We start from the raw sequence: 17190 nt of genomic DNA, 5'->3' as shown, positions 1-17190 counted from the left end.
TATATGTTGTCTAATTTTTAAATTAATGTTTATCGGAATGAGGCAAACTATTTTTGAAAACATTAAAAAAAATAATTGTCTTTGTACAAAAATATATGTCTTTGTATAAAAATATGGAAATGTTATCTAAACTTCCTGCTAGAAAAAGAACAATTCGAATGTGAATATATGTATGTAACATGTATCATACGTAAATAAGACGTAATAAAACCGAACTCGTTGCATTATAAAAGTGAAACCAGAAAGAACCGTTAATGGATGAGGTAAAAATTGAACATGTAAACATCTTTCTGCAACACATCACATTGTGCATTACATCATCATTGGCTAGGTACAAATTGATGGTCAATATCGATGTCAAGTGAGCTACATTGAGCTACATTCCCTGATTAACGTGGCGGTGCGAAAAAGTTCCACAGCAGCACCGAAAAAAAATATGTCCACAGATGAAGAAGGATCCAAGGATTGGATTGATGTTTTTACAGGGTTGTGATAGTGCACGTAACATTGAATAATATCCACGAAACGTTTCATTTTTTCCAACGCTCCAGAGACTTTCGTGTCAGTTTCGTTCGTTCTATGTTTTCGTTTGTATTTCGTTTCTGTCGAAAGCAAAAGTAAATAGAACTATGTTTTCTGCGATGGCGAACACAAACAAATCATTGAACGTGAAGTTTTCGAACGAAATTCGTTCAAAAGTCCCAATGTAATTGAAGATTTAACTTTACGTAACAGTGTTTTTCTTTTCAACTACTAACAAATGTGATCAGAAATTTTGAAAGCTTTGGCAACTGCAATCAATTGATGAATTTCAATGCAACCGTACGTAAGTGAGACTTTTGTGAGTTTATAAATTGTAAAATGTCGATATAATTAATTTATATTATTTCCTCTTTTTCTCGAGCTAGGTCACTGTTAGCTGTGTAACTACTACGAAACAACCTAAAAAGTACAAGATGAAATTGAAGTATCAAGTTTTTACTGCAGCAAAATCGTTTATCCATTTGCTTAACTCCGATTGGACAGCAATGGAAACGAACGAAGGTTTTCTGTACGATATTTCTTCACGGTCACAATAATGGATTGACCGCGGATGACACACCCGATGGATGCTCTATCCACGGTTGTGTAATGCGTTGTAATGCTCTCGTGTTTGGACAACATTGGAGGGAAGTGCTTCGGGTGGAGGTTGTGGTGGAGGTTTCTTTCATTCCGTACCATTTTCGTTTTAGCATCTGATCGGGACGTAGCCCACTGGTTGACCTATTTTTGGGGGATGAGTGTGTCATCTCGCCACTCAGCTCAGGTGGATACGATTGGTGCGAATAAGCGCGAGATGATAAGCACCAACACGAAGAAGCTCCATTAAAGGTGAGCTCGCCTTTTGGACGTTTGGAAGCCCCATGGTATGGTAGGTCACGTTCACAAGGGAGTCAAAAATTGATCTGGAGCGTACAGCTTTGGAGGGAGTTCGTTTGATGCGAAGCATAGCAATGTGTTTAAATAGGGTTTTATATGCATTTGTTTTGGATTTGTTGAAAGTAATGTGAAACTTTAACATGTAGAAATATGTGTGCTGATATAATTTAGAGACTGTTGGACAAATCATCTATTATCAAATAAATCTTTAAAAAGCACTATCTCTAACTAACATCGATCGTTTTCTGCTGAAAGCATCCTGAGGCACCAGTTCACATAATCGATAAATTACGGTATGATGATTGAACGTGAGTGTGAATTATGACATGCACGTTTCACCCTTTCCCTTTCAATATGACCCTTAAGCAGCGCCAAAACAAAAAATGTACAGAAGGAAGACAGAATCAATATCTACGATTCAAACGAACTCAGCTCAAATCAAGATTGACGCTACGCCGTACGTCTAGACCGTTCTGAGCGGCGCAAATCTGTCTGGCCGATGAGCAAGCGTATGCAGACCAATGTTTATCCGACTGCTGGGTGTTATGTTTACACGCCTCACCCTGGCCATTTTTACATCACCAAGCAGTGAGATAGTGCCACAGATCAGCAGCCCAAAACCGTCTGACCGCTTCGACGTTCGCGTTTAGTTAATAGCAGTTTCACTTGAATTACTCCGATGACGGTTTATCGCATCACTCGTTTCGAACCGTTGGCACTCGAAAATGAAGATACCGGCGACAAAACGAGGAGGCTCGGAAACTCAATCTGTTCGCTAATGGTGGGAATATGCGGCATTTGGCTGGGCAGTGCCTTCCGTGCACACGGAAGACATTACGGACTGGCAAACAAACTATCAACCGATGGACAACGTACCTACAACATTCACAACGTGTTGACGATGGGCTGTCATGTTTCCGCCGACTGTTTGGGATTTGGTTTTTTCAATCGTTTGTCGTTTATCGGTGTTACATAAAAAAACCCAGCGGGAGGGAAAGACTTCGAGAGTGCAATTATTGCTAAACGATTCTGGTGGTGCTTCTGGGTTGACGCGGATGAGCGGATTATCGGATCTGGCTTTTGGGTAGGTTCGATTAGCTGGCGTTTGTAGGACGATATACGATGACGTTAGGATGTTATGTGACAGTAAACCGGCTTAATACAACGGTCTGAATGCAGAATTTCTAACAACGTTATGAAGTAAAGAATTAAATCTATGATATAACGCGCTTCTACCATATATTCGACTTTGAACATTGTCAACGAATGTAATCTCATTCGATAATCAGTTAATCCGTATGTAGTTATTATGTATAGACAATATTTGTGTAACTCAATTTTTTTTGATGAATAACCTTCTTAGCAAAACAGAAATTAGCAATCAGACGTTTAAATCACTCGCAACTATTTATCTTGCAAATTTGGTTTGGTGGAAACCTGAGAGAATTAAAAATGGCTCAAATCCGTGTAATTGAGCTCTGGTCTCAATCAGTAGGTCATGTTGAAAATTAAAAAAAAAAGATAAATGGTTCTTGCAACGGTAGATCGGTTCAATGATACTCGATCCTCGATTAGTTTATCTGGCGAGAAATAGATAACAAAACCATTTACAGTACAGGACAAATATTTCATTATCTTCGTAATAGTTGCTTCAAAAACATACTTGCTTCCAAGATGGATACGTTAAGTGTGTTGTATTTTTTTATTTTTTTGTTTTTATTGTAAATCTTTTTTTTTTATTTACTCCATCAGTTAGCACTACGATATATTTGAAAGCTACATAACGAAACAAACTTTAACGAAACCAAAAAATCGAACCAAAAGCATAAATAAAACATAGGCACAAGATCAACATGCATCATCGTGTTCTAACTAAAGTCCCTTCTGAGGTGCTCCAAATCACCAAAAAAAAAAAAAAGATTCTAGGCCCTTCAGTGAGCTGGGACTGGGTTCGGTACGTGATGTAATTTAAGCATTGGTTGCTAGAACGAAATCACAAGAATGTTTTTCCGTTCTTATTTTGTCCAGCATTTCATCATTATCGTTTTTCGTATGCTAAGGCCTGTTTGTGGACCAAAATCAAATCAAAAGCCCCATAGGGCACAGAAGGGCCTTTCGGGGTGCTAGCGGCAAAGACGACAACCGCACACAGCCCCCGTACAGAGCAGTGGGGGAGTTTTCTAGCGACGGAAAATAAAAGATCCACATCATTAAGGATACTTAAGGGATACTGCTGCAGCTAACGATGCTACATTACTATCCGTAGGGCAGCTAAATGCCCAAAACGGTAAAGTGGTACCGTGTTTGTGAAGGTTTAACGTGAGGAGCTAATGAAATTGTAGCTGTGCAAATTTTGAACAAGGTTCGCTACAGTGTTAAGCTTCTTTTTTTGTTTGGGTGGAAGGTGCAAGCTATTTTCGGTGTTTGCTGGTTGCGGATAGGTTTGAGCACTTTTCCGAAGGCACGTCCATTACGGTAGGCTGTTTTGTAGCCTTAGCTTAAGATATTGCAATTATTTTAATTTTCGATACAGTGTCCCATTTTAACTCAATTTTATGGAAACATTTGAAGAAGAAAAACCTGAAGCCGAGCATTGCTACTATTACTTTTTTATTTGTACAAGTATATACAAATAACTGGAAATATTTTCCATGATTTAAAAAAAGGTAATAAGAAGCACAAAATAAATAACGAAAATAAAGATGGTACTCAACACGAGCACACTAGACAATCATTAAGGTAGAGGATAAGTGTGATCCACTTCTTAAGACAACAATTTGTTTAGATTATTACACTTCCGGTGAAGCCGAAATGGAAAGCTCATTTCTTATCATTTCCGAGTGCGCAGCTTTGCGGAACATTACACTGGGATTATCCATCGCAACAAGGCACAAACAATGGAATTTTCATGCGAGAAGAACGATTTTTTTTAATTCTCCAACAAAGGAATTTCTTACACTTTCGGCAGAAAAGGCGCGTTTATTTTAAAGCAAAAAACATTCTTGATAGCAGACACTGGTGCGGCCATTTGTCAGCTTTTCCTTGGCAGCCTGTGTTTGTAGATTTGGTACTGATTCTGTTTTGGCTTTCGCCCTCCCGCCCAAAATCCTTTTGCACCATTGTTTATCGATACAAATCTGAAGATCGAAAGGCTTTCATGCTTTTTTTTGTGCCGGTTTCTCATATCCATTTGTATGCGAATTTGTACCGTTCTGGGGTAGTATACAAAGATTAGTTTCGATTCAGAGCTGCTCACTAGAAGACGGGGATGGTAGCAATACCCAAAGCGAAAGACAACCAGACCGAAGATGAACAATTTTGTCTACGCACCAAACACGGACATGGGTTGGGTATTTTTTCGGTACTTTCTTTTAACGATACCAGCGGAAAATGGTGAAGGAAGCTGCTGAGGTACTGTTTCCTGTTTCCGATCCGATTGAAATCTTATCGCCGCGAAAAGTTGACGGAAACACTTTTCGTAGCAAATTGAAGAAAATTGATACTTTTGAAAAACTTGGATTATATTTATGGCGGAAAAAGTTGTTTTAAGGTGCTTTACTTTTGTTAACGTTGGTATAACTTTATTTGTCGCGTAATGAGTAGATGTTTGGCACAAAACTCTACGTCGAATTGGAACACGAGGATATAATGATATGTAAAATGAAGGACCAAAAAAACACAGGTGTTTGATTTGCATTCGATATTTACACAAAATAACACAAAACACAAAATAAAAATTCCGATTCCTCGATTGCAAATAGTCCTGCTAGCTCTTCATAAAATGCATACATTACTTACCGAGCTTATGTATTTATATAAACAACAAATTGTCCTTCTATCAAATCACTATTCACAGTTCACTCTCAGTCACACAAGAAACTATTTCGAAGTCCGTTTTTTTTTTAATTTCAAACAGACAATTTCACAAACCATTCACAATGTCACCATCAAGTCATACACGGTTTAAACACTACTATTAGATATCTTCATTTTTCACATCATATGCGCACAGTCCGTTTATAAATCCTGCCGCTCTACACATATGCACCTTAGGTTATCCTCGCACCGGGTGCCGTGTTCCGCACGATCAGCTACAATTGTGTCGACCGACTAAGCATGCGCGTTCGCCCGGACATAGCTTAAATAGCTTGTCCGACGATCGAGCGAAGGATTACACACATGTACTACCTCGGTTGGTAGTAAGAGGTGGAAGCTGAATGAAGATGATGCTAGCCACTGTCACATTGATGTGTCGGCTATAGCCGCCCTATGACATTCACCTGGAATATGGATTTTTTTTATAATGGGGGGAGGGAATGAATGTCGGCGGTTTCCGCTGGAAGGGGCAGATTGATGCTCATCTTTTCAGCATCTTCACGATCACCGGGGGATGTGCGCACGTGGATGCTCTCACTGAGTGCGCCGTTTGTTAACTCTCGCTGCGAATCCGCAGTTTCACTTTCGTTCGTTTTACTCTCGCTTAGAGGAAAGCACAATGAAGCTTTCCGTTAACCACATGGCAGCTTTTGTAAGTATCGTTCACGAGTGATCTATTTATCACTTAGTGTTAAGAAAAGCTTTAAACAAAAATCATGCTAAGGGTCGCAAAAATGGCGATTATTATTAAGAGCTTTATAGTAAATTTTTTTAATTTATTCTCTTTTAATTTTCACGATATAATTGTAGTGGAACGTTGATTATTCGGGAGCCATTTAGTCGGACGTTGGATCATTAGAAAATGAGCGCAAAATCGATGATAGCAATTGTTTCGCATGATACTCAAAATTACAATTTTCTATTGCGATTATAAACAATTAAGAAAAATTAATCTACGCATTTGAGTTAATCCTTCCTTCACATTTTATTAAAAGAAAATGAAACAACAAAATTGATAGAGTAATTTCAGTCACATATAGCGTCAATCTTTACCAAAAAAAATGTATACACCTATACAAACCTATATAATTTAAAATAAACTTTGTAAAATCCATTTTCAGTTAATTGCAAAACAATTCCGTCTTTTTATTATGTCCTCAACTAAACTACAGTGCGTTAGCTGCTGTCACTCACAAGCACGTGTGTCAGCTTCGTAATTTTGGCGCGCTTCGTTCGGATCACTCATTTGATCAGAGAGCGCCCGTTACTGGGCACTCATTTCGTTCGTTCGTTCGCTCAAACCAAAGGGCCACGATTCTGCTGCATGCCGGTCCGTTCGGCCCTTGCTCATAAATGGTATTACTAACCTAGAAATTTGGAATGCTACGGTAGCCGGTTGTGTTACAACGGGTTGGAGTAGCTGAACCGTACTATTGTTGCTGGTCAGTGTTCGCCCACGGGTGTGATGTGGTATCGATATGCATCGATATCCAGAGAGCGAGATCGGATGCAATCAAAAGCGGTCCAATGGAAACTAAACCCATTCGTGTGTACGAGGGAGGAAAAAATATGCCCGGCATCCATATGCAGATTGCATCCAGTGCTGGACGATGTGTTGCAATATGACGCTTTTATTGACATACCAATCGATCGATGGGTATGGGATATGCGTTCGACCGGCAGAAGGAAAACAATAGGGCAGGCTCTCGGTAAGCCTATCAGTTGTGTAGAGATGCGGTTGATGTAAATGTTCACAGAAAAATGACGATGAACGTTAGAGGATTTAGGAATATTTAAATGACCAACTATGTAACGTGTTAATAGAATGCATTGATTCATCATAACAATGTGAATATATATGAATGAAATGAACATAAATTTAAAGAATTCTTTGTATTTTTACTATTTCTAATATTTCTAAATGGATGAAAAACATTTTTGGTAAACAACATTACATTACTAAAACACTTTGATACTAAAATAACTTATAAATAAGATCAAATTATTGTCCGGGTAACAGGGAAATTTCGTTCATCATCGAATAAAACCCACCCAAACTTAAGTTTTCCTAACCCACGAGCTGGACACTTGTTTCACAGTTGAAAAAATGCATCCATTTGGTGCAACATCTTCACGACATTGTATTCCGTTTGCAAAGTGCTCAATTTTCAAATTTCAAAAGTGATGCGAAATTTTGTTGCATTATGATGACGCATTTTCATCGTTTTCATTTCCCGTTTTTGGTCATACCAAAGTTCTTCCTTGTTCTAAGCACGTAATGATGGAACCGTGCAGAACCGTCCTTTGCAGAAGATTTGTTGCAACCATGTCCTTCCACTGGGAAAGTGTGCATCTGACACTGAAAATGGCATCTTTGGTTGGTTTTTTTGACGACTCCTTTTTTTCATTGCAATGCCGCTCAAACGACTCTTCACTGTTGCGAAAATGTTCGTCAAGAAGCAGTCCTCTGTAAGACAATTTACAAACAACAAATCTTAGGAATTCCTCTCTGGGAAAACCTTTCCCTAGAACAGCGAAGCATTTGCAGTTTCGCAAAGTTCTCCCGAGCGTTAAGTGTCTCCTGTTGGTGTTGTGTCAGCGCACAGATCGTCAACCACAAGTCGTGTGGAGTCAAATTCACCAGGGAACTATGTAGTATCATCAACGTACAAACAAAACAAATGTTAACCTTTGCTTACTGTGAATGTTTCTTTCTGCGTGTCCAGCCGGGCGTTACCGCATGTGAGCGATAACGTGTCACTAGTGTCCCGGGGTTGAACAGGAAATAAATGCTTAGCAGGAGCTCCTTGTAACTGACGACAGGGAACGTTTGTGGCAGCATGTCCCACGAGACATTCGCATTGGAAACTTGAGCTTTTCGGTGCTTGTATCTCTCGCTCGATGGGAGTCGAACACGGCCGGCTGGAAGCACCTTGATTGATTATCCGGTTATTGATGTGAAGGTTTGCGTAGATAGTACTTCCACTATGGTGCGTATGTCATACGACTTATTCATTACGATTTATCTATGCGAATGGTTCTGCAAAAAAAAGTAATATTAAAATAAATTTCTATAATAAAATTATGCAAACTACTAAGATAAGCAGCTAAGTAATCAAATGAAACGTCTAAAACGGGCGTCATTTTTGCAACTTTAATTCTTAAAAAATTATTTCATATTTTCCGTCTTCGTTGCACACCTGCGTGCATAGTACGTTAGTGTTAAAAAGCTTCATTACCATAATCGCTGATAATAACTGTGATGTACGATTGGGTTATGTGGCTTTGCGGGAGATAATGTTTACTTAACCTCTTAAGCTAATTGCCTGTCATAGATTACCGGTGTTTAACGTCCGGTTGATGAATGTAGTTGGGTGCAGCAGTTTCTCCCGTTGCAAGGACATAATTACACCATTGCATTTGATGGATGGTGAGAAATGTGGATTGGAAAATAAATTCGATTGTTTAATAGTACCATTAACCGGTAGGAGGTCAAAAGATGCAACAATGTAATGTGAATGGATGCTCTAGAAGATGCTAGACGAGTTTCGATATGAATTAAACCTGGCACGACACTCTTATGTTCTTTGAGGCTTGTTTTTACAAATGGTATATAAACAGATTTTCGGTATAGTACTTTAATTAAATGGGACGGGTGTATGTGATAAACAAACATCCCGACAAGCCACAACTCTTTTCCAAATTCAAAGCATATTCTGTATCCCGTTAAAAAACGTTGTCTTATTATTTAAAGGATCGACATTGTAATTGATCATTGATTAGCTAGATATATTCAGACAAAAGTCAATATTTCTAGGGGAAACTCGCTATTATTAATTGCGTTCTGATTCACTTATGTGCACTGGTATGCCAGAATGCAAGTTTTAATTATATTTGTGCATGTTGGGGTAGAATGCAAGTTTTAATTACGTTTGAATCATTAGCGAATTAACTCGTGTGTGTGCACACCATGCGCTAGAAAACAATTGTAAAAGATTTTCCTCACCATCGTTCTTAGAAGCAGATAATTCACTTAGATCCGTTAGTGGAATGACCTCGCCAAGCCAGTGTGGTGATTTGCACCACACGTAACGGTTTTGTCGGCTAAGGCAAACTGAAACTTGTAAACAACGTTACCGCAACCAGCTAACGACCATTCGCCATCTCGCGCAGGACACGCTCGTAATTTAATTATTTAACCACAGTGAATGTGATTGCAGTCGATAAGGAAAACATGCGCTTGTACGCTGGTACATTTGACCACAAGTGCTGGGAGAAATCATTGTCCAGCATAACCGCCATGACGCTCGCCTCGAAAGGATTCACTCGGCAGGAGAAAGTGCGCAAATGGTTCGCATCAAGGATGGATGATGACGGGCAGGACACATTTCTGCGTGGCATTCGACCCTGTAAGTCGTGCTCTTTGCAATTGAAATTGTATACAAATTTGTTTCAAACCATCCCTTTTTTCCCGCTGTTTTTTTTAATACTAGTTATTATACTGGGACAAGTGTTTGCCATATTTCCGATCTACGGTATCTTGTCAAACGATCCGATGAAGCTTCGTCTAAAGTGGTTCTCGTTGCGCGTCATCCTTAATCTTATCATCATAGTGACTGCTCTATTGCAGGCGTACTTAGAGTACGGTCGCCTTAAGATGATCGGTATCAATGCAAAGAACGTTAGCGGTTTGATTTTCTTTCTCGACGCTTGTCTAATTAATGTGCTCTTCCTCAACTTGGCCACCAAATGGCGCACGGTTGCGGCCAAATGGGACGAGGTGGATGAAACGTTTAACCGTGCACCGTACCAAATGGTTGGCTGGAGTCTTCGGAAGCGGTTGTGTGTCGTTTCGTTTACGTTGGTTTTTCTGGCCGCTGGTAAGAGTGTCTGGTACAGTGATTTGTGATTAAAAAGTTCAAGTATATCGTAATTTAAACGTTTTACTTTCTTCTACAGTGGAACATTGTCTTTCTATTGTTAGTACTGTGCACAATCAGCTTGTTGAAATACGGTACTGCAACTGGACGGTTACGAACTACTACCGGCACTATGCATTGCGCCGGTTTGCAAACGTTTATCTACACTTCCCATACCATCACTGGAGTGCGGTGTTCTTGACGGTAAAATTTGCGCCTGTAAGGTATGCAATGGGACGTTCGTACTAACGGCATGTTATCCGCCCGCAGTATGTCTCTTCTGCATTGACGATCTTCTGGAACTATCAGGACATTTTCCTCATTATGGTCAGCATCGGTTTGGCGACACGGTTCCAACAGATTAACAACCATCTGAAAATTCTGTCCGATGGAGTATTGATACCGGGAGAAGACTTTTGGATTCGCGTTCGCACGAACTACGTGTCGGTGTGTGAACTGCTAGACGATGTCGATCGTGTAATATCGTGGACTATGTTGATCTCCTGCGCTACTAATCTGTACTATATCTGTCTTCAGATTCTGTACGTTTCGAAGTAAGTTTTTCCAAGGGTTTAACTTGGGACAGTGTAAAGCACTTATACTATTAATGCCCATTGAACATTCCTGGTAGGAAGCTGGCTAACAGGGTAGAAGATGCTTACTATGGCTTTTCGTTGGGATTTCTGATCCTTCGCACCGTGATCGTATTCCTATCCGCCGCACACATACACGATTGTGCTAGAAAACCGCTGGAAATAATTATGAAAATTCCCAACGTCGGTTGGTGCGTTGAGGTAAGCAAAAACGCCCAACTGGAGCTTAGATTGAATAATAATTCTTAATTACTTTGGTTCATTTCATGAACAAGCTTGAACGTTTCTCTACACAGCTCAAGAGCGAAAAGGTAGCTCTGTCGGGGATGGGATTTTTCAGTCTGACACGTCAACTACTATTTTCGGTAAGGAACATCGCACACCGTACGCGAGGTTAAGTTTAGTAAAGTTTAGTGTATTTTTTTTTCAGATGGCTGGAACAATTGTGACGTACGAGTTGGTCATGCTAAAGTTCGACCAAGAATCCGAAAGCCAGGGATACATACCACTGTGCACCCAGTTTGCTTTTGAAAAGTTTGAAAATTAATCAAATAAAATCTTACGAGACAGCATTGAATGTTTGAACAGCACCTTGATTGATTCGTTACACCAAGCTCATTTACTTTAGTGTGAACAGATGTACTCATATGGAACTTGTATTGTACCTCCCTAGTATGTATGCCCCGGCGTTAGGTAGGTAGGACCGGTTTACTTATTTTTATTTACTCACATCAAGACGTTCTCAACGACAAAGTTGTCTTATGGCATCACATCTTTAGCTTCTATCAGACATACACAAAAAAATAAAAATAACGGCAGATAGTTGAGCAAGCAAAACTGCCCACCCGTACAAGTGTTTTGCTGAAGGAAAAGTTTTCAACCTTATTCTAACCGAACGCATCGCGAACCTGTTGTTGAAGTGCTGCAGCAATGAAGCATCTTAAGCAACGAACCGGTCCGGGGCCTTTGTACATCGACTAACTTCTTTCCCATGGTGATTCGAAACCGGCGCTCAAGATGTTGCGACCGGTGGGCACGTACTTTTGGTTCGTACTTCAATCGTTAATAAATCTACCGAAGCTTCTTCATTCAGTTTGCCGGATTTCAGAGTGGCAAAGTTCATCCACCAAGTTATTTCACGCGGATTCGAATTTGATTCCGTCCAAAGCCGATGACATTTACACCGTAAGAGGTGTCGTGGACCTTGGAGCGTTCGAACGGTCGAACACTTGACTGCTGAGAGGTGATTACATTTAACCCTAGGAATTGTTAGAGATGTGGTTTCTTAAAGGAAATGATGTGAAGACACAAGGAAGATATTTACAAATTCAAAAAATACAATTTTCAAAATTAATTTTGCTGAAAATGTTGTATCCTAGTTGAAGTATCCAAACTACACGTTATTAGTTTCTACAACAATTTTGGAATTGTTTACAACGCAAAACTGTCACACCTTTGCCTGGCGCCGACAATATTTTTTAGGTCAGGAAAGCAAAATAAAACACGTGAAATGTTTAACCGTCGTTAACAAACAAATATTTTAGAAAATTAGTAGAGAAGATATCGATTTTGACCTTTTTGTGGATGGATCTTGAAGGTAAGAATTGGATAAATGTATGTGTGATTCAACATACCAAGTATCAGACATGGATAAGCTAATCATTAAGTGCAGTTAATGTTCCAGAAAAGAGCTTTTTTTTTGTTACACCAATTAGGTTATTAGAAGAAATAAAATTGAAAAATATCTATATGACAATTCTATATAAATAAATTGCTAATATTTATTCAACCTGAAAACAGCTCACACCAAGTTATCATGTTTGGAATGTCATGTTTTATTTATTTGTTTATTTCATGAAAGAACGGCCTGGCCGTATTGAACAATATTTTCCCGTTCCTGTTTAATTATATTTTAATGAATGCTGTTTCTGGCAAGCGAGCAATTGCCACAACTACAAAATTAAGGGCAGTTAAAAATTACGGGAGGTAAATTTATATTGTTTATTCAACTTGAAAACGGGTGCATTGCATTTGTTTGGAATTTAATTTGCGTTCATTTTTGAATGGTGCTGTGCGTGTTAAAATATCAATTACACCAACTGTTCCGTTTTCCACCGTTGAAACAATTACGTTAATAGCGATATTCACGTGCTCGGTGGTGAGTAAACAAATCGGAAGGATTAATTTGTATGATGCGACTCAACTGGCAAAAGCCACAACCACTTGGCTTCAGTCGAGTGTACTTTATAGCGTGTCGTAACATCATTAGATTATTAGGTGGCGGTGTTAGTCCTGATCCAAAACAATCAACGATGCTCACATTGGCACGATTGGTCCTTGAAAGCTTATCGCGTTGAAAACTCCGCTGGACATGCAACGCAACTACAACGAAATGGAAGCTGATCCAGTGAGCGTGATTTATCATTCGATCGAGTTCATTGTGCCGGTAAGGAACCCTTGAAGCGCCTGATGGCGTCCGGTGCAAGATGATTGAGGTTGGTTTCGGGTTTCGTTTACCACCGCGACCGGTTCGCAACATCAGCCAGCAACAGAATCGTTCCAGATGGCACTGGTTGCGGAAACGCGGAAACGTTACATTTGTTAGACCCGCAGAAGAAATCGATGATCAGAAGGAACGATTCTATCTGGCCATCTCGTCTGGTAAATTTCTATTGTAATGATTAGTTTGCTGCGTTGTACATTTATTATCCTTTTTTTGTTATATTTTACAACGAACAAACAGTTCTCCGTTGGGCTCGAATGCTTGGTGTGTTTCCGTTATCCAACGTTACCGCGCCCGATCCTGATGCGTTACGGTTTAACTATTTTTCACTCTACATCGTGCTGAGCGTCCTGAGCGTTGCTGGAGGTTTGTTCGTCATGATCGCCGCCCTGATACGGTTGAATCGCGTTGGCATCAATGCGATGAACATTGCCGAACCGATCTTCTTTGGGATATGTACACTCTTGACTTTGCTGTTCGTTCGGCTAGCGATAGTTTGGCGCAAGTTTATGCTGTTCTGGGCCCAACGCGAGGAGTTATTCTTTGCACGCCCGTACGGTGCCATTAATTTACGGCGTAAGGTGATTGGTTTGGCGCTGTGCATTCTTGTGTCCGGCTTGGGTAAGAAAACAGTGTAAATGTGCCAAAAGTGTTCCACAATGTATAGTGTTTTTCTGTTTTAATTTTTTTTGTAGTGGAACACGTGGCATACGTGATTAATCAAACATACAACGTGTACCAGGAGAGTTTAACCTGCCGGTATAATGTGACCAACCCAATCAAACTGTATGGCTCGTTGACCTTTCAATCGGTGTACCAATCCGTTCCATACCATCATCTCGTAACGATGTATTTACTGGTGAGCGTTTGCAATCCTCAAAAAAGCGACTCTGTCAGAAGAATTGCATACTTTTGGGCGCATGATCAACCATCGCATAAATATGCCCTGTATATGAACAATGGCAATTTAAGAACGGACCGCTTTTCTTCTCCAGTATACGACGATTTCGTTAACATTCGTGTGGACGTTTACGGATCTGTTCATTCTGCTGATTGCCACCGGTATAGCCTGCCGTTTCGAGCAGTTAAACAAACGTATCGACACGAACCTGCAAAACAGCTCCGAAGCTTTCTGGGGAGAAATGAGGACACACTTCGTCGGGCTGATGGAGTTGGTCGAGCGAACGAATAGGATCGTCGGTCCGCTGGTGATCGTTTCCTGTGCCAACGATATGTACTTTCTTTGTCTGCAGACGCTCAATACGGTGGAGTATGTATGAAGGAACGTTCGCTTAAGCTTCTGCCTATCCAAAACAATTATTAATTACCTCTCCGCAGAGATAAACCTTTTGCCATCAATGAGTGGTACTTTCGATACTCGTTTTCCTTCCTGATAATGCGCACCACCGTCAAGCTTTGGTACGCGGCAGAAGTGGATGAAAAATCGAAGCGAACGCACAAGCTTGTGCAAAAGATACGCAGCGAGCATTATAACGATGAGCTGGAAATATTGCGTATCTGCTCCGGTGCCGGTGTGTCAATCTCCGGTATGGGGTTTTTTAATATTACACGTAAAATATTTCTTACCGTAAGTATGAACGGAGGTGTGTCCTTGTTTTGGATCTTATCAACATGCCACACATTTCCATTTCCATAGATGGCAGGTTCGATACTAACATATGAGCTGGTGTTGTTACGATTCCATCGTTCCTCGAAAGGTGTTGGAGCGGAGCTGCCCTGTGCCTATATTGACTGATGTTTAACACGGCTAGTTGACGCGGCTCTGCGTTTTCGGCTCGAACAGAAATTCCTCGGTAGAACATGCCCGTACAACACCCTGGTTGGCGGTGGTCTGAGCAAAATGCAACATAACCAGCTCGTAGGTAATGACTGCACCAAGCATCTTTTTTGGTGGAAAGTTCCGCCAGAAAAGGAAAATATTCCTTTAATAAAATAAAAGAAATTATGGACAAGTTTCGATACAAAACCTACCGTTAGCATTGTTTTCTTGGTGAGTCGAAACAGTCCCATCGCGCTAATCGCTATTGAGCTTTTGCGAATAAAGGTGTAAAATCTCTCCAACTGAAAAAGGTTTGTAATATTAATATTACAAAGAGTTTGTAATATTTTTAAATTACGTATCAAAAAGCTTAAGACATATCTTTGGAATGGGAATATTGTTGAACAAATTCCTTATATTCGCAGCTACAGTGGCAAATGGCTTACCTCATCACACCAGCTAGCCGTCGGGACCCGGCGGCATAGTTTGAGTGGCTTACGTGCAACTTCATGTACGGCTGAACAGTAATGTAAAGTCAAAAACGTGCGCAATATTACGAAGAATAGTGAGTAGTAAGTAAACACCGTCATAATTATAAACTTTTCCGATCTAAGAAAAAAAATACATGTACAATAAAGTTAAATAATGTAATACAGTAACAACATTAAACTTACTCTACAAGATGAAACAGTTGGTAGCAGATTAAGTACAGATTAGTACCACAGGATATTACTAACAAGGGAGAACATATGCGCATGATGTGTTCCAGCAGCTCACAAACCATGACGTAGTCGGAGTGGATTTCGCTCCAGAACTTTTCCCTGGCGATTATCTGTACAGTGCTGTAGAACTGAATCCTTGCATTTAACCGTCCAAAGTAACCAGCGATAGAATCGCTGATCATTATTAACAACACATCCTGCACGGTCCAGGCCATTGTGAGGGCAGTATTTGCATACTGGATAAGAAAAAAAGCATCAAAACAGGTTGTGTATTTAAAATTTTTCAGATAAATGTAAAGATATTACTTCCAGAAATATAAACGCTGGAAAGTTGTACGGGACATGCCGAAAAAAGAACCCATATGTGCGCAATGCGTAGTACTCGGGTAGGTTGCTGTAATCCCAGTTACAGGTACGTCCTTCGTCCACTTTTGCGTATACAGTTTTCCCAATCGAAAGCATATGCTCTGCTATAATATCCAGTAAGCAACACGTCAGTTGAGAGCTTAGAGCCTTTCTTGATTATCACATCTTTCCATACCAAATCCCATGACCAGCAGAAGCAATGCCACTGCCCGGATTCTGCGAATGGATCGTGTATCCTGTTCTCGTGCATTGTATTGCATCACCTCCAGGGCTTCCACCTGTTCCCACTTCGGTATCATTGATGACCACCGTGTGGCTATGCGTAACAGAAGCAACATAATAATGATCACATCCGCATAGAACAGTGGTCCAATGATGTTATCCGCATTGACACCTATCACTAACAGACGATCATACTCAATAAAGCACAGGAAAAGGCCTACAACTACCAGCACCAAGCATAGCACCGTCTGGAAGGAACACCAGCGAAAATTCCACTGAGACGGTTTACGGTACAGGATACCGTAGAGTGGTAATTGTCCAAACAGCAAAAATATCACTACGATCGGTCGAATGGTGCTGTGAAAATTCATCACACTTTCGGCCGTACCGGTTGTTACCGCTGTACTGTTGAGTGCACGTCCGGTGTTATGGCACTGTTTGTTTTGTAGACCACTTTGTACGAAAGTAATTAATTGCACTCCATTTACCTCTCGTCGATTGTAACAACAAGCAGTATGACTGTGACATGGCACAGATTGTAACGGAGCGCTGGTGATTTATGATTGCAAGGAACATTAGGATAAAATAAAATTTTCAAACAGGGTCCCCTAATGTCCGATCTATTTGAAGGTTAACGAGCGATTTGCTAAAGTTTAAAGTGATCAGTTTGAAAGAAAAATCTTTTAGTGTTTTTGTTCTCAAATTTTAGCTTCAAAGTAAAAACCATTGTGAATAAAATTGCCTAACTTTAGGCGCTCAAAAGCATTTATAAAATATACACTAATAAATT

The 17190-nt window shown here is 40.1% G+C and overlaps 3 protein-coding genes across 7 annotated transcripts in view; 1 reads left to right on the top strand and 2 right to left on the bottom strand.

Annotated features, from left to right (window-relative positions):
* LOC125763860 (proteoglycan 4) overlaps positions 1-5737 on the bottom strand; it is a 38356-nt gene extending 32619 nt beyond the window's left edge. The window contains exon 1 of one of the 5 annotated variants that reach the window (XM_049427501.1): positions 5218-5737. The gene's annotated coding sequence lies outside the window, so the exon portion shown is untranslated. The remainder of the gene's footprint in view (positions 1-5217) is intronic. The other 4 variants (XM_049427499.1, XM_049427500.1, XM_049427498.1 and 1 more) reach the window with 4 other exon arrangements.
* Positions 5738-9363: 3626 nt separating this feature from the next.
* On the top strand, positions 9364-15080 carry LOC125765244 (uncharacterized). The gene is made up of 12 exons (XM_049430166.1): positions 9364-10175; positions 10255-10418; positions 10485-10768; positions 10846-11008; positions 11083-11172; positions 11238-11349; positions 13259-13468; positions 13551-13931; positions 14006-14169; positions 14306-14580; positions 14649-14898; positions 14968-15080. Exons 1-12 carry the CDS (start codon positions 9530-9532, stop codon positions 15064-15066), a joined length of 2838 nt encoding a protein of 945 aa, XP_049286123.1. The 5' UTR covers positions 9364-9529; the 3' UTR covers positions 15067-15080.
* LOC125763862 (gustatory receptor for sugar taste 64a-like) lies at positions 15079-16961 on the bottom strand. Its single transcript, XM_049427504.1, has 6 exons — positions 16354-16961; positions 16119-16282; positions 15765-16048; positions 15537-15699; positions 15303-15392; positions 15079-15213 (listed from the first exon to the last, which is right to left on the bottom strand). Exons 1-6 carry the CDS (start codon positions 16769-16771, stop codon positions 15079-15081), a joined length of 1254 nt encoding a protein of 417 aa, XP_049283461.1. The 5' UTR covers positions 16772-16961.
* Between the last annotated feature and the right edge of the window lie 229 nt (positions 16962-17190).

The sequence above is a fragment of the Anopheles funestus genome, chromosome 2RL, assembly GCF_943734845.2.
Source record: "Anopheles funestus chromosome 2RL, idAnoFuneDA-416_04, whole genome shotgun sequence".
NCBI classification, from domain to species: Eukaryota; Metazoa; Arthropoda; class Insecta; order Diptera; family Culicidae; genus Anopheles; species Anopheles funestus.
Note: the sequence above shows the minus strand (reverse complement) of the source record. Positions and strands in the feature narration are given on the sequence as shown.

Coding starts and splice junctions, on each gene's coding strand:
- LOC125765244 (XM_049430166.1), top strand. CDS start 9,530: ATGCGCTTGTACGCTGGTACATTTGACCACAAGTGCTGGGAGAAATCA. Junction 11,173..11,237: donor CACGTCAACTACTATTTTCG/GTAAGGAACATC, acceptor TTTTTTTTTCAG/ATGGCTGGAACAATTGTGAC. Junction 11,350..13,258: donor TGCTTTTGAAAAGTTTGAAA/ATTAATCAAATA, acceptor TGTGCCGGTAAG/GAACCCTTGAAGCGCCTGAT.
- LOC125763862 (XM_049427504.1), bottom strand. CDS start 16,771: ATGAATTTTCACAGCACCATTCGACCGATCGTAGTGATATTTTTGCTG. Junction 16,049..16,118: donor CAGCGTTTATATTTCTGGAA/GTAATATCTTTA, acceptor TTTCTTATCCAG/TATGCAAATACTGCCCTCAC. Junction 15,393..15,536: donor CGGCTAGCTGGTGTGATGAG/GTAAGCCATTTG, acceptor AACCTTTTTCAG/TTGGAGAGATTTTACACCTT.